Consider the following 23,102-nt stretch of genomic DNA (forward strand, 5'->3'; position numbering starts at 1 on the left):
CAGGCTGGCCTCGAACTCAGAAATCCGCCTGCCTCTGCCTCCCAAGTGCTGGGATTAAAGGCGTGCGCCACCACGCCCGGCGAGCTTGGAGTTCTTACTCAGGTTTCACCTCTGTAGTGGATGGGATTAAAGGCCTGTGTGTCTTTACCACTCCGTTTTTGGTAGTACTGGAGATTGAACTCAGGCTCTCTGCTATGCCAGAATAACCCTCTACCCATTAAATGAAAAAAGATGGAACAGTGACAGAATTGTTTCTGAAGTTGACAGTAGGGTCAAAATGTAAAAATACTGCTGACTGTTGAGCTAAAATTTAGTGTTTTGGATAGAACTTGAATATTTTAGCCAAACACATGGTAGTCACTGGGTAGTGACCCCCAGTTCAGAATTATTTGTTTATATAATATAGTCTTATTCTAAAGATCCACTTTCTCTCCCCCAGAGCTTGAATTACGCGTCATGAGTTGCTGGGGATTAAATCCAGGGCCTTGTTCAAGCACTCTGCACCTGAATCCTCTTCATTCCAAGGTCTAGAAGATCTATCTCAGTGTAGCAGGTAGCTAGGATTATAGGTCTGCACCACTAGCTCCTACAATGATGAAGTTTCTCTAGTCTTTCTTCCTTAGCAGTCCCACTGCCACTCCACTGTTGCACCCCCCCCCCCCCCCGAGGTCCAGAGAGTTCTTACTTGGGTTCTGCTGCCTTTAGGGACTCACACAATGTGTTTTCTTTTTGGGGGGATGTGATCTCACTGTGTACCTCTTGACTGCCTTCAACTCTCAGAGCCACCTGCCCCCCTGCCTTCCTGGTTTTGGGATCAAAGATATATGCCTGGCTTCTATCAATGTCTATAATAATGATCACAACTCAGATATATAGATCCTTTTAGTACCTGAAGATTAGAGGCCAGATTCCTGCTAAGGAATCCTAAAGGATCCTAAAGGAATACATAAGACACCACAGAGAGAGACAGAGAGAGAGAGAGACAGAGACAGACAGAGAGAGAGACAGAGAGACTCAAAGTGGGAGGAAAGGGCATGGATATCTTGACTCATTTGCTTAGGTATTTTTCAGGACCCTTGTTTGGATTTTGGTTTACTTTTGTTGCTTCCAGGCAAATCCAGTACGCTGGATACCTCAAAATAGGAATATGAGAAGTGCCAAAAGGAATTGTTTGATTTGGAAAGTTATTTATTAAGAAATATTTTGAGATAAAATCTCACCATGTAACTCTGGCTTGCCTAGAACTAAGATCTGTCTGCTTCTGCCTCCCCAGTGCTGGAATTAAAGGTGTATGCCACTGTGCCTGCTTTTATATAAACTTTGCTAACTTTCCTAAGCTTCTGTAGTTTGATTTGGTTGTACTGTCATAGTAGAAACATTTGCCAGCAGGAAGAAAAATTGACCTTGGTCATTTCTATCATTTTTATTTTTATTTATTATTATTTATTATTAATTGTTGTATCTTGGTCATCTATCATCATTTTTGTTATTACTATTATTAAAATTTTTTTGAGACAGGATCTCACTAGTTAGCCTTGATTGACTTGGAACTTGCTGTGTAGAACAGACTAGCTTTAAACTCACTGATAAATATCCTCTTGGTCTCTGCCTACTGAGTTATGGGATTAAAGGTGTGTGCTGCCATGCACCCCAACTACAGTTTACTTTTGTGTGTGTGTGTGAGGCAGGGTTTTTGTTTGCTAGTATTGAACTTGTTTAGAATTGGAAGGTACCTTTAAAGTTAAGTTGCCAGCTAGTGGTGGCACACAGCTTTAGTTCCAGCATGGTGAAGGCAGAGGCAGGTGGATTATTACTTGGAAAGTCAGCGTCACACAGAGAAATCATGACATGAAAAAACAAACCGGGGGCTGGAGAGATGGCTCATTGGTGAAGAGCACTGACTGCTCTTCCAGAGGTCCTGAGTTTAATTCCCAGCAAACATGATGGCTCACAACCATCTATAATGGGATCTGATGCCCTCTTCTGGTGTGTTTGAAGACAGCTACAGTGTACTCATACATAAATAAATATTTTTTAAAAAAGATTCATTTAAAAAAAGTAAAGAAAAGAAAAAAAACCCAAACCACCCAACCAAAACAAAAGATGTTTAATTTGTTTTCTGAGACAGGGTTACATGTGTTTCTTGTTGGTTTTTTTTTTTTTTNTTTGTTTTGTTTTTNTTTTTTGAGACAGGGTTTCTCTTTATAGCTCTGGCTGTCCTGGAGCTCACTTTGTAGACCAGGCTGGCCTCGAACTCAGAAATCCGCCTGCCTCTGCCTCCCGAGTGCTGGGGTGTTTCTTGTTGTTTACAAACCTGTGTGAGATTATGGTCTAAATTCCTGATCCTCCTGCCACGCCCAGCTTGATGTCAGTTTGGATAGTTCCTTAACTTTGTTTGGTGATCTGTACCTTATTTCATAATTCCTTCCCTCTCATACCTGACACTTGTCAATACAATGAAGTGATTCTTGTCTTAATTTCCTTGTAAACTTAGAGTCCCTTGTGGCTGGTACTACCTAGGGTATTACACTTTTTGAGTCTCTCTGTATTCGTTGAAAAGAGGGTAGCCCAAAGGCTTCTTTCTGCAGGAGTAAGGACTGAGGGCCATGCTGAAGATGTTTTGAAAAAGTGATTTTCTTTATGTGGTAGGTATAACAGCTTTGAGGTAATCAAGGTAGAACTTACTAGAGAAAGACATGGTGGGTGGAGTAGGGAGCTCAAGAGTTAAGTTTTGGTCATGTTCTATTTGAAACAACATGCGCATTATCCAAGTGGCTATTTTGTGCAGTCATGTACCTGTTTACTGGGTTAGGCTTCCATTTGGGACTCAGGGTGTTATATAATGGGCGGTTGATGGTGAGATGAGGCTTTGAGCATGTTTCAGTGAGGAAGTTGATAATAGACTGCACATCTGAGAAGACAGGAAAGAGATTTGGGAAGTCAGAAGAGCCCTCAAATGTATTAGGCTTCGGAGTTCCTGAGCTTATATCAGGTGATTTCAAATGATGAGGTAGGACAGAAGTGAAAACCAGTGAGTCAAGGCTGTGAAGACATACACTCACCAGCATTCAATTTCAAGGGGTTTGGTGCTTGAGAAGTTGGCAGCTCTCAAAGTGTCTCCAGTTTTCCAAATGAATTGTTTAACTCAAGGAGCACTCTTCATTTAAAGATGGCCAGCATTCAAGTGTTGGCTGAACACCAGGCACTGCCAGTGATGCTATGTACCCCACTGCCTTGAAATTAGGATTCATGGCTGGTTCATTTGGCCTCCCTACTGTCTGCTCTAGTTTTTGCATCACTCATAGTGGAAACATGAACATTGGAAATATTAGATCACCTGGAACAAGGAGAGAGCATGTACTTTGACTTTGTACTATACTAGCTTGTATAGTGGCTGTTGTCTTACTTTGTAAGGCTCACGTGGTGTTTTTTTTTTTTTTTTTTTTTGGAGACAGGGTTTCTCTGTGTAGTCCTGGAACTCACTTTGTAGACCAGGCTGGCCTCAAACTCAGAAATCCGCCTGCCTCTGCCACCCAAGTGCTAGGATTAAAGGCATGCGCCACCATGCCCGGCTTGCTTTGGTTTTTAAAATGCTGCTTTAGATAGATCCTTTGCTGCTACAACTTTTAATGGAGTAGCAGTTTTTTTCCCCTGGTGCTGATGACCAAACCCAGGGTCTCACATGTGCTAGGCAGGCTCTCTACCATTGGACATGTCTCCAGTCTTTATTTTGATATATTTGATACTTTTTTGTGTGTATGTTTTTGAGACAAGTCTCATTGTGCAGCCAGGTTGGGCATAACACCTGAAAGGGTAGGATAATGGGTTTTTGCCATCAAGGTGGTGTTTGATGTAACACAAGATTGTGCTTTTCCATTCTGCTTGTCAAGACCCTTATCAAAGATCATGGTCTTCTTCTTTAGAAAGTGAGTGGCAGTCCTTTTGAGGGTGATAGCCTTTGAGGAATCACATTTCTTTTTTCTTTTTTTTTTTTGGTTTTTCAAGACAGGGTTTCTCTTTCTAGCTCTGGCTGTCCTGGAGCTCACTTTGTAGACCAGGCTGGCCTCAGAAATCCGCCTGCCTCTGCCTCCCGAGTGCTGGGATTAAAGGCGTGCGCCACTACGCCCGGCTGAGGAATCACATTTCTTGTAGGGCTTTCAGTAGTAGTTTTTCTGTGCCTTGAAAGGTGAATGCAGTTTGCAGACTGGTGTTCAGGTTGCTACTGTGTTAGGATTATAAACGCCGTGGTGCTTTCCAGCAGCTGAGCTGTGCCTCCATCCTGTTCTGTCTGCCGTCCTTCATATTATTATTATTTTTTTTTTAAAAGATTTATTCATTATATATAAGTACATTGTAGCTGTCTTCAGATACACCAGAAGAGGGCATCAGATCTCATTACAGATGGCTATGAGCCACCATGTGGTTGCTGGGAATTGAACTCTGGACTTCTGGTAGAGCAGTCAGTGCTCTTAACCACTGAGCCATCTCTCCAGCCCCCGTCCTTCATATTATTATTATTATTATTATTATTATTATTATTTTAATTTTTGAGACAGGGTTTCTCTGTACTTGATCTGTAGACCAGGCTGGCCTCATTCACAGAGATCCACCTGCCTCTGCCTCCCGAGTACTGGGGTTATAAGCTTGTCCACCACACCCAGCCTTCAGTTTATATTCTGTTGTACATTTCTAATGTATTTGTGTCATGTGCAGAAGAACATTCTGTTAGATTTTTGTGAAGTGTTTTTGAAATTTGTTTATTTTTGAGGCAGAATTTACAGTAACCCACGCTGGCCTGGTACTTGGCTATAATAGCCCAGACTAGACAGCAGTCCACCTTAGTGCTACAATTACGGGTGTGATGGATGTTCCTGGTCTAGAGACAAGCATTGGGCTATGCTGAGCAATTGTAGTGGTGCCTTTAAACTCACTCTGGCCCAGATAAGAGTTTGAGGCCAGCCTGATCTACTTAGAGACTTTCAGGTCAACCAAAGCCACATAGTGAGATCTTTTCTCAAAACACAAAACAAAACTACAAACAGTAAGAGTTAGTTAGAATTAGTCTACACGTTGAATAAGAATTGTACGAGGAGATGGAGAGATGGCTCAGCAGTTCAGATAACTGATTGTTCTTCCAAAGGACCCAGGTTCAATTTTCAGCACCCACATGGCAGCACACAACTGTCTGTAACTCCAGTTTCTGGGGTCTGACATGATGATACACAGAATTCTGGGAAGTGTCATCCTGACGCACATGCAAAAATAATAAATAAATGCACATTAAAAATAAAAAGGAATCATAAAATCTTATAACTTTGTAAAAACCTCAATTTGGCCACGCAGTGGTGACGCACGCCTTTAATCCCAGCACTGGGGAGGCAGAGGCAGGCGGATTTCTGAGTTTGAGGCCAGCTTGGTCTACAAAGTGAGTTCCAGGACAGCCAGGACTACACAGAGAAACCCTGTCTCCAAAAACAAAAAACCAAACCAACCCCCCCAAAAAAACCCAAAAAACAAAAAAACCATCTCAATTTGGAAAGTAGATATGCTATACAAATGGGATATTTGGGGTTTGGGAAATGGCTAAGTTAGTACCCCCATAGCATTAGGATTAAAGACATGCCACGAATCAGGTTTTATTTTGTGGGCATGTGTGTGCACTCATAGATGGCATTAGATTAATTACCTGGAGTTGAGTGGGAACTGGGAAGCAAACTGTAAAGCAAGAGTTTTTAACCACAGGACCCTTAGTCTTATCTCTGTAGAGTGACCAAGTGATTTAGACACTGTTAAATGAAAGCACATTATTTAGAGAACAGTGAGACCACGCATCAGGTAGTTAGAAGCGGAATGGTTTCCTTGTGCTGCTCTGTGGAGACAGGTGAAGCCGTGCTCTGTCCCTGGATTTCAGTCTAGTCTGCATGATAGTATTAGAGCAGTGTTGTGTTGGTGTGGTAGTTGGGTGCTGGACAGAGTGGTTATTTATATAAGACTGGTCAACTATATTCCCTTTATTGTGGGTAACTTAATGAAACAGCCGTGCCATTCCCATGAGAGAGCCATGGTGCTGAGGCCGACATGCTTCTCAGTGCAGAGATAGTGTGTGTTCATCTTTGTAATCTTTCTTGCCTAATACCTGGTGCAGAAACTCATCAGGGAGGGAAGTAACCAAGTCTCCCTAAGTGCATTGTGGTCTAGGAAAGCAGATGCAGCCAGTCAAGTGGCATCTGATCTATGCTATTATGTCATTTCCAAGCATTTTTTTTTCTTGATAGATCTTGGGGGATGCCTCTCCCCCCATTTCTCTGTAGGCCTGGCTGTCCTGAACTTGCCCTGTAGACCAGGTTGGCATAGAAATCAGATCTGCCTGCGTTTTGCATCTCTAGCACTTCGAGTAAAGGTGTGCCCCACCACATGGATAGGAAATGATTCTTGAACCTAGTTTCTGGACAAAGGTCCTGCCTAAGATACAGGCTAGTGACTGGCTACCAGAAGTTCTCTCTGGGCCAGTAGGTGCTGAGAAGGAACCGACTCTCATCCGTCCTCTTGTTTTTCACTCATTGGGCAGTGTTATCATGGGCTGTATTTTTTTATTTGCAGGATTTATTCCAACAGTCAGTTAAAAAATGGTGGATTACTATGAAGTGCTGGGCGTGCAGAGACATGCCTCACCTGAGGACATTAAAAAGGCGTAAGTGATTCTATTTCTGAGTTGATATTCTGTACTATGATGGTTCATTGGTAATTGGATAATGTAAAAATTAGGTTTATATTTTATGTGTGAATGATTTGCTTGCCTGCATGTATATGTGTTCTAAGTGTTCAAGGAGGTCAGAGGAGAGTATATGATCTAGAAATGACTTTATAGTTGCAAATCACCATGTGGGTGCTGGGAATCAAACTTAGGATCTTCATAAGAGCAACAGGTTCTCTCAAACCCTGAACAAGGCACCCACCCTGTACTGGGATCTAATCTAGGAGACTCATACATGATAGGCAGGCACCAGTTTACTGCCCAACACAGACCTAAAGTGACTTTGAACCCTATGGTTTAGTTTTAGGTTAAAGTGCTAACATTTGTGAACAGACCTGGGGATCATTGGGCATTCTATCTAGTTGGTGATCTTTAGGTTCCTGTGAAGAAAGACCCACTCAGTCTTAAATGAGGTAGATGATTCTTAGGGTTGACCTGGCTTTCACACACATACAGAAACATATTTGTGCACACTCACACACATACACATACATCCCCAAAACTTGACAACTTATACCATGTCCAAAAATAGAAATAATAATATTGCCCTTGTGCGCTAGAGGTCTTGGGTTCCATCTGAAGTTCCTTGTACTATCTATATTTACTTTGTGATAATTTATATTATGCCTCTCCATGGTGTTTCTGAATTCCAACATAGACCTGTTGTCTCCACTGAACTATATCTGTAGCTCTTCACCATTTTTTTTTTCACCATTATTTTTTAAAATGTTGGTATACACTGGGTACTAGTGGCACATTCCTGTAATCATTGTACTAGGAGGCAGAGGCAGGCAGATCTTGTTGACTTTGAGACCAGTCTGGTCTACAAAGTGAATCCAAGACAGCCAGGATTCTGTTACACAGAGGGTTGGTGTGTAGCCAGGGGCATACATACATAACCAGTTGAGTCTTAGTGTTCTAGTTTATTTCTGTTGCTGTGATGAAATACCCAAAAGAAACAGTAGGAAGGGGTTTATCATGATAGAGGTCAGGTTATTACAGTCATCACTGTGGAGAAGTCATGGCAGAAGCTAGTTACATTAACAGCTAGTTACATTCTATCTACTATAGTTAAGATTAATGAATGTGTAGATGGCTGTGTTCTTGCTTGTGCTCAGCTTGATTTCTTTGCAGTTTAGCGGTCCTGTCTATTGAATGGTGCTGTACCTAATTTTCCCACATCAGCCTCCTTGATACCATTCTCCAAGTGATTCTAGGTTGTGTCAAGTTAATGATTACAGTTAACATCACTTCTGGGTTTTCATATGCTCTTTATAAGGTTTAATCAGGACACTGGAGACTTGTTTTAATTCCAGTATTGGACATAATTAACTTCCTCTAATGTTATGCTTTAGATTAAAGTTGTGTACATACTAGGTGCCCTACCACTGGCCATACTCTAGCCACAAAAGTTGATATTTCAATTTTGTTTAGACATTAAATCTAGAATAGGTAGCTATTTAAAAGTTACTAGGAGTCTGGCTTGTGCTATGGGAGATGATTCTTTATATCGATAAGTGGAATATTGGAATTGCTGGGAAAAGTAGAAACATGAGGGAATTTATTTAAGTTGTATCTGTTTGGCTCAGAGGGCAAGGATTTGTCGACATACTGTACATGCTTCACCTGATCACCAGAGCCTATAATTTGGACACCTGGATCATCCCATATACAAGTTTTCAAACGAATTCTTGCCAATTTCTGCTAGTATCCGAAATTAGAACTTGCTTATTTATTTCATTCTCAAGAAAAGGTGGATTGCTAAGATATTCTTATACCTAATGGTGTAGCCATTTTATGCTTAATGGTAGGTGGTTTTTGGTTTGTTTGTTTATTTTGGTTTTCTTTTTTTTAATTTCCATTTTTTGAGACAGGATTTTTACTGTGCAGCCATCGGCTGGCCTGGAACTCAGTATGTAGAACAGGCTGATCTCAATTCACAGACCCATTGCTGGAATTAAAGATGTGTTACTACTACTACCTCGGGTAGCTGCTTATGTTTAGGTATTAAAATTCCATGGACTTCAGTATACACCCGTTTCATCTTTCAAGGTATCGAAAACAGGCACTTAAATGGCACCCGGACAAAAATCCTGAAAATAAAGAAGAAGCAGAGCGGAAGTTCAAACAAGTAGCTGAGGCATATGAAGTGTTATCGGATGGTAAGTAAACCTGAGCTTGTGAAGGGCTCTGAGGGTGCATTAGAACAGGGCTTCCTAGAGAGCGCAGACACAAAATTTGTTTGCTCCTAGCTAGACTGTTCCTCCTTCCCAAAAGTTTTAATTTCCTTTTCTACTTTGTGTCTGGTACATCTGACCATGGGTGCTGAGGAGCTACAGCTATAGGCCACGCATGGGCTGTAGACATGTTCTACTGCAGCAGAGTACTGTTAGTGGAGTTTTACCTACCTGCACAAGGAAGAGATGCTCCAATTTAGACTCTGAATGACAGACAGACAGGCAGACACACACACATACACATCCACCCACCTACCCACCTGTCCCAGTCTGGGTCTAGAGCACAGACATTAGATGCCTCTGTGAAGGTTTTTTGCAGTTGGATGAAGGGTTGGCTGTCAGCTAGGGGCAGACATCAAATTTGAGTTTGTGGTAAAGGGAAGATTTTGCACCTACAAGGCTGGGAACAGTGCCAGAGACAGGAATAGTACTGCCCACACCCTAAGCACTATCCTGCTGGGTGGCCTGGCATGAGTCAAGGCAGAGGCATTTAAAAGGTTAGGTACTGATTGACTGATCATAGGAAATAATAGGTCACTGTCTTTAAAAAAAAATCTATTTCTAGAAGGAACCTGATCTAAAACTCAATGAGACAGCTTATTAGCATACAGCTCCTTGCGTTATGAATACTCTATAAGTCTATAAGTCTACCTTTTCCCCAGTTTTAATGACAACCCTTGAAACTTGACAAGTATCAATTTCTTTTTTCACTTAATGAAGACATTGATAGCTGAAATCCTGCAAATGTGCCAAGGTCTTAATACAGTTTGAGCTTTTGAGCTCTAGTGGCTGGAGCCTGGGCTTCAGAGCTCATGTTCTCACAAGGCTTCTTTTTAGTCAAGATGGGGTTGTTCTTTACTTTGGTTTCCCCTGTTGTAGAATATAACATAAGATTTTGGGGGAAGACAGAAGGATGTGGCAGCTGTGCTGTGTCTGTCCTAGAAGCACAAAGGCAGCAAGCAGGGTTCATGCATACCAGCGTAGCACCTGTGAGCCAAGTGAGGGGTCAGCTCAGCAGATCCTGAGTCTGAGCCTGTGTAAATGTAGCACAGGCCTGGCTCCTTTTATGGCATATGCTTATCCACTTCCCATTCTACCCAGGGCTTAACATCCACCCCCTGGACTTTGTTGTAAATATTTGTAGCAGTTACAAGTAGGTTTGCCAGTTCAGGAGACCTTCCTCCTCTTAAAGTTGAGGGCCTTCGAAATGGATGTAGATTTATAATGGGAAATACTGACTGAATTTTTGAGAGTTTGAAAACAAGAACTTATTCATACTGTTTTTTTTTTTTTTTTTTTTCAAATTTAAAGCTAAAAAGCGGGACATCTACGACAAATATGGCAAAGAAGGATTAAATGGTGGTGGAGGAGGAGGTATGTCAATTTTCTTTTTGGAGACAAAAGGTCTTGACAAATTTACATAAATGTTTTCAGTTCTTTGTTTGTTTTCGAGACTGTGTTTCTCTGTGTTTTCCAGGGTTTCTTCGCTGTCCTGGAACCCACTTTGTAGACCAGGCTGGCCTCAAACTCAGAAATCCACCTCCCTCTGCCTCCCAAGTGCTGCCCCTACTGCCCGGCTTAGTTCTTTTGTTTGTTTGCTTGTTTTGTTTTTGTTTTTTTCGAGACCAGGGTTTCTCTGTGTAGCCCTCACTGTCCTGGAATTTACTCTGTAGACCAGGCTGGTCTTGAACTCAGAAATCCGCCTGCCTCTGCCTCCCAAGTGCTGGGAATAAAGGTGTGCGTCACCACGGCTTTGGCTTAGTTCTTATGATTTGTACCTGATAGTCAACAGGGATCTGCCTGGAAAGTGTTGAGTTTGTGTAAATGAGGAGAAATAAACATTTAAAGGAACTGCTTGTTGATCAGGCATGGTGGTACATGCTGAAAATCCTAGCACCTTAGGGGTAAGGTAGTGCACTGCCTGTGAGTTGAAAGCCTGCCTGGTGGGTTCTAGATCACTCTGTATGATTTTGATTCTTCTGCAGTAAGTCTGCCTTCTTAAAGGATTAAAAAGTAATTAAAAAAATATAAAACGGAACCAAAAGAGAATTTGGCAGGAACTTTTGAGTTTAAGGCCAGCCTGCTTTGCATAGTGAGGACCTGCTTCAATAAAAGGGAGGGGGGGAACCAACTACACATTTGTCAAGTTAGGAGAAGTAAGTGGAGATGTCTGCTCTGATAAGATAGCCCTACTGTGCTTTTAGCAGTGACACTGCCTATTGTGTGAAAATGGTGCTCAGGAGATAAGCTGCCTCCTCTTAAAAGGCTTGCTGGGATATAATGTTGTACCTATGGGGAAATTGGTGGAGTCAATATTCTTGGCTTTCATAAGCCTTTATAATTAATGACAAAAACATTGGACAGTGATTTGATTATGTTAAAACATCATTGTAGACAGAGACTAAAAAATTCATGGGCCTTAGAGATCTGAGCACTCATGTGGTCAAATGCTAGGCAAATGATAAGACTCTTGGGCTTTTAGAATCCCAGATGTATGGAATATGTTCTCTCTCTGACCATGAAATATACAATAATTTATGAATAAACAATTGCTTTGAAATAACAGAATTCATAAGCTAAACACTTTATTGTGCTTGTATAGGTGGAAGTCATTTTGACAGTCCATTTGAGTTTGGCTTCACATTCCGGAACCCAGATGATGTCTTCAGGGAATTTTTTGGTGGAAGGGACCCATTTTCATTTGACTTCTTTGGTAAGTACCTGCCTGGTCCGTCCTTTGGTCTGGCCTAGTTAGGGCTGGTGGTACCATGTTAAATGTTTGCATTTAACATTTGTTGTGTTACTGAACTCTGTCTTTATGGACCAGTGGAGTCCTCAGGCATTTCCTGCCAACCTTTTCAGAGCTTTTGGATTGGTGACTTCAGCGGTAAAGATTTTAGTGTATTACTTCCCTCTTCCACGTGTATTATTCTATCCTAGTTAATTTGTTTTTGCTCTCTGGTGAATCCATGGTTGGGACAGGATAAGATGTTCGAAATCTGATCTTAATCTCTTAAACGTTTATTTCTTGCTTTTGGTGCTCAGGATTTGAATCCAGGATCTTGGATATACCGACATCTTTAGTATTCACCTACTTCTACTCTGCAAGCTAGTTTATTAGTGAGTTTGTGAAATGCATTAAGTATCATAGATGCTGGTCCAGAACACATGGGTTCCATAAATACACCCTTTCTAACTGTTCTTGTAGTCCACTTTAGCGTGTGAAGAAAGGATGCATCTAGAGCAAGGCAGATGGCATTCTGGTAGCAGCTGTTGGATTTTGGGAAAGTAGATTCTCCTATCTCTTGCCTTTAGTCTGATGCCTGACCCTGGACTCTTAGGGATCTTGTGCATAGGTGCAAACGTTTCCATGTCCTTTTCAGCGGTCACTTAGTTACTAGAGATCTTCCTTATGGCTGAGCATTGGTGAGCACTGGACATGGAGGTCAGGGTTGAATGGGTTATTGCTGCCTTTCTTTTGTCCTGGTGCACTGAGAGGGAAACATCCTGTGTGGCTGAAGAGACTTGAACATCACCAGCAAACCCCCAGGAGGAAAAAAAAGACAGTTGTGTCTACCAGTGATAGCAAAGGGAGACAGGTGGGATCCCTGCATGTCATGATGTCATGGGTGTGAAGAGGAACAAGTCACCCAGGATCTGGTAGGTGGTGTGATACTAAGTTGATCTAAATGGGCCTATGTGTGGAGGGGAGGGAGAGGCAGAGACTGGTTTCCTTTAACCTGCCTTTTAGAGAGTTTTTCTTTTTTTGAGACAGGGTTTCTCTGTATAGCCCTTGAACCCACTCTGTTGATCAGGCTGGCTTCAAACTCAGAAATCCGCCTGCCTCTGCCTCCTGAGTGCCGGGATTAAAGGTGTGGGGCACCACAGAGGTATTTTACTTTTGTCTGGTCTTCCTGAGGGAAGGAAAACAGTGAATGTCCGAGCATGCTCACTCATAGCTGAAATTAAATAGGAAGGAGAAAGGTTATTGTGAGTGAGGGTTGGGATGGACCAGCTTGTTTAATGTTTGCAGAAACCTACAGAAAGCTTCCTATAACCAGATGAGTAAGAGTGAGGCCAGTGACAGGATTGTAGAGCATTTACAGCCTCAGATTAGGAACAGTAGACATCAGGAGTAGACAAGAACAGCAGCAGTAGTCTTGTCTAAATATGGCTCAGCAGGTAAAGGTACCTGTCACCAAACTTGAAAGCCTGAATTCCATGGTTGAGTATATTTGTACAGGAACACACTAATAAATAAGTGAAAAAAAAATAAGGATCTCTTCCAATGGCTTCTACATATTTAAGGTGAGCAAAAGTAATTTGTGGTAAGAGAAGATGAAAATGTGTTGTATTCTCTGTAACTCTTTAAGGAAACTAAGATACAGCTAGACGTGATCGATCATGCTTAGCTGAAGTACCAGCTTTGAGCTTCAAGGGAGCCTACCCCACCTAGGAATAACCAAAACAAAGCAATACAATTGCTTCTGTTTTTTTCTTTAGAAATTAGTGTTTAGTAATTTACACTTTGGTTTGTCATGGGACAGCAGTGTTAAACGGAATCTGTTCTCATGTCTTAGCTGTGGGTTGATAGCTGAATGAAAGACTTATCTTCTCCAGTTTGGGAGTTAATAAGATAAAGTAGGACAACTTTTCTGTCTTTGAGGAGGTCAGGTAACACTGCATTATCTTGCTTAATTAAAGAAAAAATTGAAACCTGTATTGTGCACATCTTTGTAATCTAGAACTTGGGAGATTGGGACAGAAGGATCATGAGTTTGAGGCGAGTTAAGGATACATAGTGAATCACAAAGCAACAAAAACAAACAACTCCAAAACTCACTTGGGGTGCAAGGTAGATAGATGACAGGTATTTTGAGATTACCCTGAGCTACTCTGAGATCCTGTCTAGAAGACAAACAAAAATTAAGGGCTATGGATGTTGGTCAGATGCTTGCCTGTTATGTACAAACCCTGGATTCTTTCTGTCCCTAGCACTGTCACAGAAAAGAGGCCCATGTTCCTTTTTAGTGAATTAATACTCAAGTGCTTGTTCTCCTTGAGAAAAAGAATGTGACACTCTGTCTTTGGACAGTTCTTTCTATGGAGTGTTTAATTAGATGTGCCTAAGTTTGTATCAGTAGTGCAAGAAAAAATGTAGTAGGCTTGCTAAGCCTGCTTCACCCCAGGTATGGCTCAGGTAGGCACTCCTTCCGTCCTTCCTTGCCAACACAAGTGTGGCAGTGATAATTCTTTAATCCATTCTTATAGGTCTTCTAGGGGACTTCCATTTTCAGGCAGTAAGGATTTTCGCACAGGAAAAGAAGTTACTCCATGGCTACTACGTGTATGAGGTGACCGTGCAGCCTGCTGGTGGTATGTGGAGTGTAGACTGGGTCTTTTGTGCAGGGCTGGGGGAGTTAGTGTATAGTCAGCAGTATTCAGAGCCCTTGTAAACCCAGTCACAATGGAAAAGTCAAACTTTTCTAGGAAGGCCAGAATATTGGCAGTTCCCACAAGGAGCTTAGTAGTGAAGGGGGTGTATATGGAGTGTTGAGGTTAGCTAACCTTTATATTTCCCAGAATATGGATCTCACCCATAAGTGAACCTTTGTTGAAATGTTGATTGAAGGCAGGGTGTGCATTATTAATTCATATTCGATTCATCTCTTCGTGTGCTTTACTGATCAGGACATGATTACTTTTGTCCTGGTTCTGTAAACCTGATAATATAAGACTGACAAGTACTTGGCAGCAGTAGGGTTTTTGGTTCTAGTTATGACAGGAAGTATCTCTTAGAGAACTGTGTGGGTTCAGCTCTACACTCTGTCCTTATGCTCAGGAATGACCACATTGCCTTTGACATTGCTGTTGGCAGAGGGTCTTTCCTTTCCCTTTACCACTTAGTATGCTCTTTCTTCACAAAGACTTGTAAATGTGGGGAAGGACTTGGTAGTCCACTGGCCTATGGTATGGAGAACCTTGGAAAAAACCTTGTGGGGGAGGGTAGGTGTGTGGAGGGTACTTCTTCTGAGCCATAAATTTAATGTAGTGAGTCAGTCATTTTACTCTCCAGGATTCGAGGAAGTGGCCAGTGAGGACTTGGAACCTAGTGAAGAACTAGACCAGCCCTGTTTTGAGGAGTCAGTAGAAGACGCCCTGAGTGACGAGCACAGTGAGGTTTTGGATGTGATATCCAGTGAGGAGCTGGACCTTAGTGAAGATGAGTCAAGTGAAGGCTGTAGCTGGGGCCAGGGCGGACTTCTCAGTGAGGACCTGGACCTCGTCTCCAGCGAGGAGGAAGCCAGTCTCGGGGATGCGGAGGAGCTCAGCGAGGAGTATGAGGAGCTGCTGAGCGAGGAGGAGCACAGTGGGCCGGACCCCGAGGCGCTGCTTGTTCAACAATAAACAAAAAGGAATGGCCTGGGTCTCTGTTTTATAAGAAGGTTTATTTTATTTAAAGCTTATCTAGAATAAAAAGAATTGCTTCTATCACCACCATGTTGTATTTGGTCAGATTACGAGAGTTGTCTTGAAGACGAAGGAAGGGAGGGGTCCAGATGCCCCAGGTCAGTGCTCTTTGTATGAGGACTGAACAGGACAGGTAGCACTGAGAGTGCTGTAACAAAGTGATTTAGACAACAGAAACTTCCCCAGAGTGCTGCAACCAAGGTAAAGGTATGCCGGGGTCCCCGCTGGCCTGAGGCAGATGTGCTATAGGCAGCTCCCAGCTGCTAAGAGGCCTCAGTGACCTTCATATCATCTCTGTGACCATGATGATCCCTGGTCCATAATCCCTTTTGATCTTGATTGTTTCAGGAGCTGGCAGTAAGCCAGGATCCTTTCAGATGAGATGAGATTCCAGCTCAGTAAGATATTTAGCACTTGCTTAGGTTTAAATCCGAGTCTGTACAGCTTAGAAGCTAGCAGTGCAGTTAGAAGTAGGAAATCTTGAAAGCTGGGGATGTTTAGAGAGAAGAGTTGGGAGTTAGGAAAAATGTAATTTCAGAGATCAGTGGTGCTGACACAACAGATGGCTTAATCTTGCATTGGATTGATGACTGCATCTCAGGCTTGATCACATATATGTCCTTAATTGCTTTAAGGACAAAGTACCATTTCTCTTCCCAGTGGGATTTGAAAGAGAACAGCAGATAAGATTTAAAAGTATGTAGAAACACGTTAAAGGCCAGTTTCCAGTTGTTAGAATGCTACATATTCAATGGGATTTAGACCACAGCTTGCCTGCAACTTTCATTAGCTTCCTTGTTCTTTCTAAAACAAAGATGGTAGATGTCATATTGAGAGAGAGTCTCATATTGGGAGACTTCACTGTGCTCTCAAAAGCTTGTTCTGGCCAGGAAGGAGGAGGATGAGGCTACTTTGGTCCCCCCCCCCCAAATATCTTGTTGATTCAAGATTGCTAATATATATTCATTTAAAAAAATTTTTTATGTGCATTGATATTTTGTCTGCAAGTCAAGGTTCAGATCCCCTGGAGCTGTTGTGAGCTGCCATGTATGTAGGTTCTGGGAATTGAACCCTGGGCCCTCTGGAAAAGCAGCTATCCCCTGAAGACATATTTGTTCTGAGGCTTGTGTTTTTTGCATTGTGCAGTACAGTGAGGCTTTCATTTACTTTCTAAGGTTTTTTTGTAACACCTTTTTTTCCTTCCCCACTTCCCCACCCCCCACATAAGTGATGAACAGGAGGAGTACCTTGCTTGGTTACACTGTATAAAATTTGATTTTTTGAGACAGGGTTACTCCATGTAACCCCACCTGGCCTGGAACTTGCTTTGTAGATCCAGCTGGCCTCAACTCATATTAGCCTGCCTTTGCCTCTTTCTCCTGTGTGAAGATTAAAGGGGTGCGCATCACGCGTCTGGCTTAGTTTATTAACTCTTATATTCTGTTGATGACAGTGGACAACTCACAGGTGAGCCCCACATCCTTGGTGGGCATATCCATGGTGTTCTTCCATAGGAGGAGTACTTTAATGAACCCCAAGCTTCCTGGTGTGGGAACAGTGACAATGCACTGCTCTTTATCTTTTGGAAGGGGAAGTAGCAGGTTCACACTGTGTAAGAGCAATTAGCACAGGAGATGGAACTAAGTGCTGAATTGTCATCTTAGAACAGCAGAAAGTCTCCCCCACCCCCACCCCCCAACAGAGCCATCGGATGTCCTAGCATGTTTAGTCTAGGGTAAAGTTCTGTGATTACTGTGTTTCCAAGGTTCCTCATGAAGTAGACTAATTATAAACAAAATCACTTTAGAAGATGGAAGTGACACAGTTTAACATACACAGCACCCTTTAGTCCTGTCTATCCTGAGTGTCAATCTGTGACTCAGTGTGGTGCTGGGCTGTGGTTTTATTTCTATTAATTCCAAGGAGTCATTTTCCATTCTTGAAGTGTAAAAAGATAACCATTTGAAAAATGGGAGTTGTATGCAATGAGGGAATACTTTAAATTTAGCTCTGAGGAATTAGTCCTTGCCCTGTATGTCTCCTTAGGATGTTGTTTTTCTTTTTTCTGTTTAAAATTAATTTTGTTATATGTTCATTGGTATTTTGCCTGGATATATGTCTATGAAGGTGTCAGATCCCCTGGAACTGGAGTTAGACAGTTGTGAGCTGCCATGTGGGTGCTGGGAATTGAACTCAGAACCTCTGAACCTCTGGAAGAGGAGTCAGTGCTTTTAACTGCTGAGCCATCTCTCCAGCCCTATTTTTCTTTTGTTTTTGCTTGAGAATTGGTTTTACCCTGTGGTCTTGGCTAGCTGAGAATTTATAGCAGTCCTTTTGCCTTAGGGCTAGGCTTAGGTGACATGTGCAACTGCTTAGCAGTTTTGTGGGGAGGTAGATCCCAGTGAATTGCCCAGGTTGGCCTAGTTCTCAAGTGCTGAGATTTTAATCCTATGTTGTGTTGGTAATTTGGTTTTAAAGTCACTCATAGTTTTTAGGTGTTAGGAATTTCCATGGTGTATTCTGCCTCTACCCTTAGTCCTCCACCCCCTTGCACTTTTCTGTTTTGGCTTTTGTATTTGGGAGTTGATATGGAAGCATAGGAAAATGTCTAACATAGGAGTGTTTGGGCCATGAGTCATTAGTATATTCTACCTGCCGTGTGCGTTGTGTTGAGTGCATAGTTTGCTCCTGGGCTTTTATTGGTAGGGAGCTCACAGAAACATAAGCTTTCTTTTTTTTTTTTTTTTTTTTTTTTGGTTTTTTTTCGAGACAGGGTTTCTCTGTGTAGCCCTGGCTATCCTGGAACTCACTTTGTAGACCAGGCTGGCCTCGAACTCAGAAGTCTGCCTGCCTCTGCCTCCCAAGTGCTGGGATCAAAGGCGTGCGCCACCACCCTGCTCGAAACATAAGCTTTCAAATTAGCATTCTGTAATATAAAATGTGGACATTTCATTAGTGTTACATGTTTACCTCGTTTAGGCTTTTTGTTACCTTCTATGTACTCAGTGTGTTTTTTTTGTGGTTTTTCGAGACAGGGTTTCTCTGTGTAGCTCTGGCTGTCCTGGAACTCACTTTGTAGACCAGGCTGGCCTCGAACTCAGAAATCCGCCTGCCTCTGCCTCCCGAGTGCTGGGATTAAAGGCGTGCGCCACCACGCCCGGCTGTGTTTTTCTTTCTTTTCTTTTTTTTCTTTCTACCACTTAGATATTTTTGTCAGTCCTTTGCATGTTGGTTACTTCAGTGACAGGAAACAGGATCACACAAAGTTCTTTCTTCCTTAAAATATTTAAAATGTATGGGTGCATGTCTGGTGTTGGCAGCTGTGTGTTTTGGCTGTTGGAGGTCAGAGGACATTCTGCAGTTTCCTTATCCACTTTTGATAATACCAAGGATTACATTCTTGTCAGCAGCCATATACACCTGAGGCATCTTAGCAGCCCTTGTTCTGTTTTCATTCTTTGATATTTTACTTAGTCTTTTTCTTTTAAATAATGGGTCTTATTATGTAATAGCTCCACTGGCTTCAAACTTGGGATCCCATCACTTTCAGATTGCTATTATGAATGAATTTTAACATTGTAACTGAAATGATGTGTCTTAGTGATTCATGGGATGGAGCACATAGCCTAGCACATGTTAAGGATGTGCTCCCACTGAGCTCCATTGAAGTCCCCAAATTACAGTGGCTCCTTTTGTATTGGTATCCTTTAAAAAACAACAAAAAAATAGACCACTAAATAAAACTTTAGCATTTGCAAATAAAGACATGGTTGGGCCAGGACATATGATGGGGCTTAGCTGGTTAAAAAAAGCATTTACTGTGCAAGCCTGATGACTTGAGTATGTCCATAGACAGAAAAGGTGGAAGGAGAGAACTGCCCTGTGACCTCCATAAGCATGCTATGTTAGTACCCCCACTCCAAATTGTGTACGTAGATATACTTCTAAAGATTTTGGAAAAGACAAAGGCTTGGTTAGTTTAAGATTGGCTGTGGAGAATTTGTTTGTCATGATGTGGATTGTCTCTAATTTGTGAATTTTCTTATAGTATGTTTTAACTGCTTAGGGCTAACAGTCACAGTCAAGATCAGAGCGCCTAGGCTGGCTTCAAACTCGGCTCTCTGATTGATCCTCCTGCCCTTTGCAGCTGCTGGGTTCACAGGTGCTGGGGGTGAAACCCGTGGTTTTTAGTAAGCTCCAGCCCAGCCATTCGAAATAAATTTGAAAAATAAAACAAACACAACTCTGTATTCCCAATTGGCCCGGAACCCAGAGGCTCCCCTTCCTCTGCTCCTAAGTGCTAGGATTAAAGTATTATTCACCATGCTGACTTAATGATTCTTTTGTTTTTAGTTTGGGTATTATAAATACAAGAATAACTATCCATGTTGTAGACCTGCTGTCTAGGAAACCTCTGTGGCATACATACTTGGTTTGTTGTCTGCTAATTAGTTTCTTTGTAAATGAAATGCCCAAGTTTTGTCTTTTAAGTTTTTTTTTTTTTTAAATTATTTATTATACACATAGTATCCTGCCTGCATATATGTCTGAATGTCAGAAGAGGCCACCAGATCTCATTATAGATGGTTGTGAGTCACCATGTGGTTGCTGGGAATTGAACTCAGGACCTCTGGAAGAGCAGTCAGTTATCTCAGCCTCTGAACCATCTCTCCAGCCCATGTACAAGTTTTATTTGCAGTCTTTGTAGCGACTGGGAAATTTTACTTAGTCTTTTTCTTTTAAATAATGGGAGAACAGGAGTCTGTTTGTAAGGTGTGGCCTATACTGGAACACAGCAACACAGCATTTGGGTCAGACAGCTCACATACGGTGCCCCTTTCTGGCTTCTGGGCACTATACCCAAACGTACAAACCCATACACAGATATACTCTTATACATTTAAAAATAGATTCTGCCGGGCGTGGTGGCGCATGCCTTTAATCCCAGCACTTGGGAGGCAGAGGCAGGCAGATTTCTGAGTTCGAGGTCAGCCTGGTCTACAGAGTGAGTTCCAGGAAAGCCAGTGCTATCCTGTCTCAAAAAAAAAAAAAAAAAAAAAAAAAGATTCTGGGAAGAAAAAAGTAATAAAATACAATAAAACAAAATTCATAAAAGATGACATTCCTTAGTCAAAACTCACATACAGCTGTGGGTCATGTTGGTGAATACCTAAGTTCCTTTCACTCAGCCACTGTCAGACCGTGGAAAAGCCATCCACGGCCACTTAGGCAGGGCCCTTAGGCAGAGCTGCCTTGTTCAAGATAACCTTGCCCAGCTTGAGCCTCTTTTCTGTGCCCATCTCAAGCTTTCTGGAGCACTCCAGGCCTTTGCTCTGGTCCCTGTGGTCTACCCTGAAATAGCCTTGTGGGCAATCAATCCTAGACAAAATGCCTATTCTGGAACCAGGGCCTACTAGGATGTTCATCTGAATTTAAGCAGGCCAGCCGGCTCTTGCTTTGTCCTCTCGCTTGTCATTTATGCATCTATGACAACTTTCTGCATGCATTTATATTTGAAAGTATGTGATATATGGTTCTTTACAGATTTCCTACTTTACTAGGGGAAATAAAAACACTAAGGTAAGTTTAAAAAGCAATAGTTATAAATATTGTTAGCTGCCATAATGAAAACCTGAGCGTGCTGCTGCCTTTAGATTGTAGTGTGATAACGTGTTCTAGGTAGAGTATTCCTTGCTGAAGTATTGGTAAAGCGCTGTCTTTTCAGGGCCGTCATGTTTCCAGTTAAGTGATGGTCACTGGTCCCAGTAAAAGTACTTCAGAAGTATAGTCCTGTGCCTGCCAATTAATGTCAGTTCAGATTCCATTGGTCTTATAAAAATATAAGATTCTGCCTGCCTATGTGTCTGTATCACATAGGTATTGCCCATGGAGGCCAGAAGAGGATGTTGGGTTCCCTGGAACTGGAGTTGAGATGGTTGTCAGCCTCTATGTAGGTGTCGCTCCGTATTAGCAACACTTACTTTTAACTTCTGAGTCAACTCCATCCCTATCTTGACAGTTTTGAACCATCAAATTGAATAGATATGAGAAAGGAATTATTGGGTCATAATCATCAGGCTCACCAGCAGTTACATTCACCTGTTGCTGTTGTTTTGGAACTTTTGTAGACCAGGCTTGTCTCGGATTCAGAGATCTGTCTGTCTGAGTTGGGATATAAAGGTGTGGGGTACCATGCTGGACTCTGATTTTGAAAACTGCTCCTCCTCTCTGTACAAGTTTCTAAGGTTGGAGGCTGGAGAGATGGCTCATTAGTACTACCCTTGCAGAAGATCCGCTTCCAGAACTCAAGGCAGGCATCTTACAAGTACCTTTCTTTAACTTCAGCTTCTGGGTGATCTGATGAGTCTGGCCTGTATGCACATGCCCCTAAATGACACCTAACTAACTATGCATCAAATAGTGAAAAGTTGGAAAACAGCAACAAAGCTATCCTAAGATTGAAACCATCTTTTTTGTTTTTCAAGACAGGGCTTCTCTCTCTGTGTAGCCCTGGCTATCCTGGAACTTGCTCTGTAGATCATGCTGGACTTGAACTCAGAGATCCACCTGCATTTAGGAGTGCTGGGATTGTGGGCTTGTGCCACACAATGCTGGGCTGAAACTGTCTTTTTTAACGAACCTAATTGTGTACTGAGCTTTGTTGAACAGCCCTCTGAAGGCTTGATGAGGTATCTGTAGATACACCGTTCCCATTAGGCACTTGTCTGGTCATTTGCACTGAGCTTTACTTGAATGGAACCAGTAAATGAAAGTTGTAGAGCACGTGCTCCAGAGTGCTAAGAGCTGTTGGGTGTTTGTGCCTAACAGACCCATGTGTTTCAAGGCATTACCCCATTTTTCTTTCTCTATGGAAAAAAAACTTAAATATTTTCATAATGCATTTAAAAAAAATCTGTTTCTAGAAGACCCATTTGATGACTTCTTTGGAAACCGAAGGGGTCCCCGAGGAAGTAGAAGCCGAGGTGCCGGCTCATTTTTCTCTACCTTCAGTGGATTTCCTTCTTTTGGAAGTGGATTTTCTGCTTTTGATACAGGTATTAAAGCCTTTTTTACTTTTGATCTGCCTTTTAGCTAGTATAGTTTGAAGTTTGTATGGGACAGGGCAGGTAAGTTTGGTTGGAAATCTGTTTCCTGTTTTGAGGTGGGTAGTGTAGACAGATTCTTCCTTACAGCTCTGTGTGAAAGACCAATCCCACCACACTGGATGCCAGGTTTAAGCCCAGTTAGGGTTTGTAAAAGGCATCTTGTCAAAAGTCACAGCCACTAATTGTGGGTATTTGTGGGTGTGTGGTTGCCCCTGCATTAAGGTGTGGCCCAAATGTGACATAGACTCAGGGTTCTCAAAATCTGTATATGAGAAAGCAGGACTTTATTTACATCTCTAATATAATTCTGTTGTTGAGTGTATGGGCACAGGCATGCCATTGTGTGTTTGGAGGTGGTCTTCTCCTTCAACATGGCTTCTAGGGATGGAACTAAGGTCATCAGGCTTTAATGGCACTCCCCGTCTCCCCCCACACCCCTCCAACACACACACACACACACACACACACACACACACACACACACGCACACTCACCCCAAGATCCATAGACTTATAAACTAAGAAGTCATAACCA

General features: G+C 42.2%; 1 protein-coding gene across 5 annotated transcripts in view; it reads left to right on the forward strand.

The window, feature by feature from the left end:
- Positions 1-23,102, forward strand: part of Dnajb6 (DnaJ heat shock protein family (Hsp40) member B6) — a 52,152-nt gene that overhangs the window by 7,024 nt on the left and 22,026 nt on the right. For 2 of the 5 annotated variants that reach the window (XM_021162037.2, XM_021162040.2), the window contains exons 2-6: positions 6,601-6,691; positions 8,807-8,916; positions 10,303-10,365; positions 11,594-11,704; positions 22,389-22,517. In XM_021162037.2, coding sequence (XP_021017696.1) covers positions 6,627-6,691; positions 8,807-8,916; positions 10,303-10,365; positions 11,594-11,704; positions 22,389-22,517 — 478 coding nt within the window. In that variant the 5' untranslated portion in view covers positions 6,601-6,626. Of the gene's footprint in view, positions 1-6,600; positions 6,692-8,806; positions 8,917-10,302; positions 10,366-11,593; positions 11,705-14,262; positions 14,368-15,067; positions 15,675-22,385; positions 22,518-23,102 lie in introns of those variants that run through there. The other 3 variants (XM_021162038.2, XM_021162034.2, XM_021162039.2) reach the window with 2 other exon arrangements.

Source organism: Mus caroli, chromosome 5 (genome assembly GCF_900094665.2).
Source record: "Mus caroli chromosome 5, CAROLI_EIJ_v1.1, whole genome shotgun sequence".
Taxonomy (NCBI): Eukaryota; Metazoa; Chordata; class Mammalia; order Rodentia; family Muridae; genus Mus; species Mus caroli.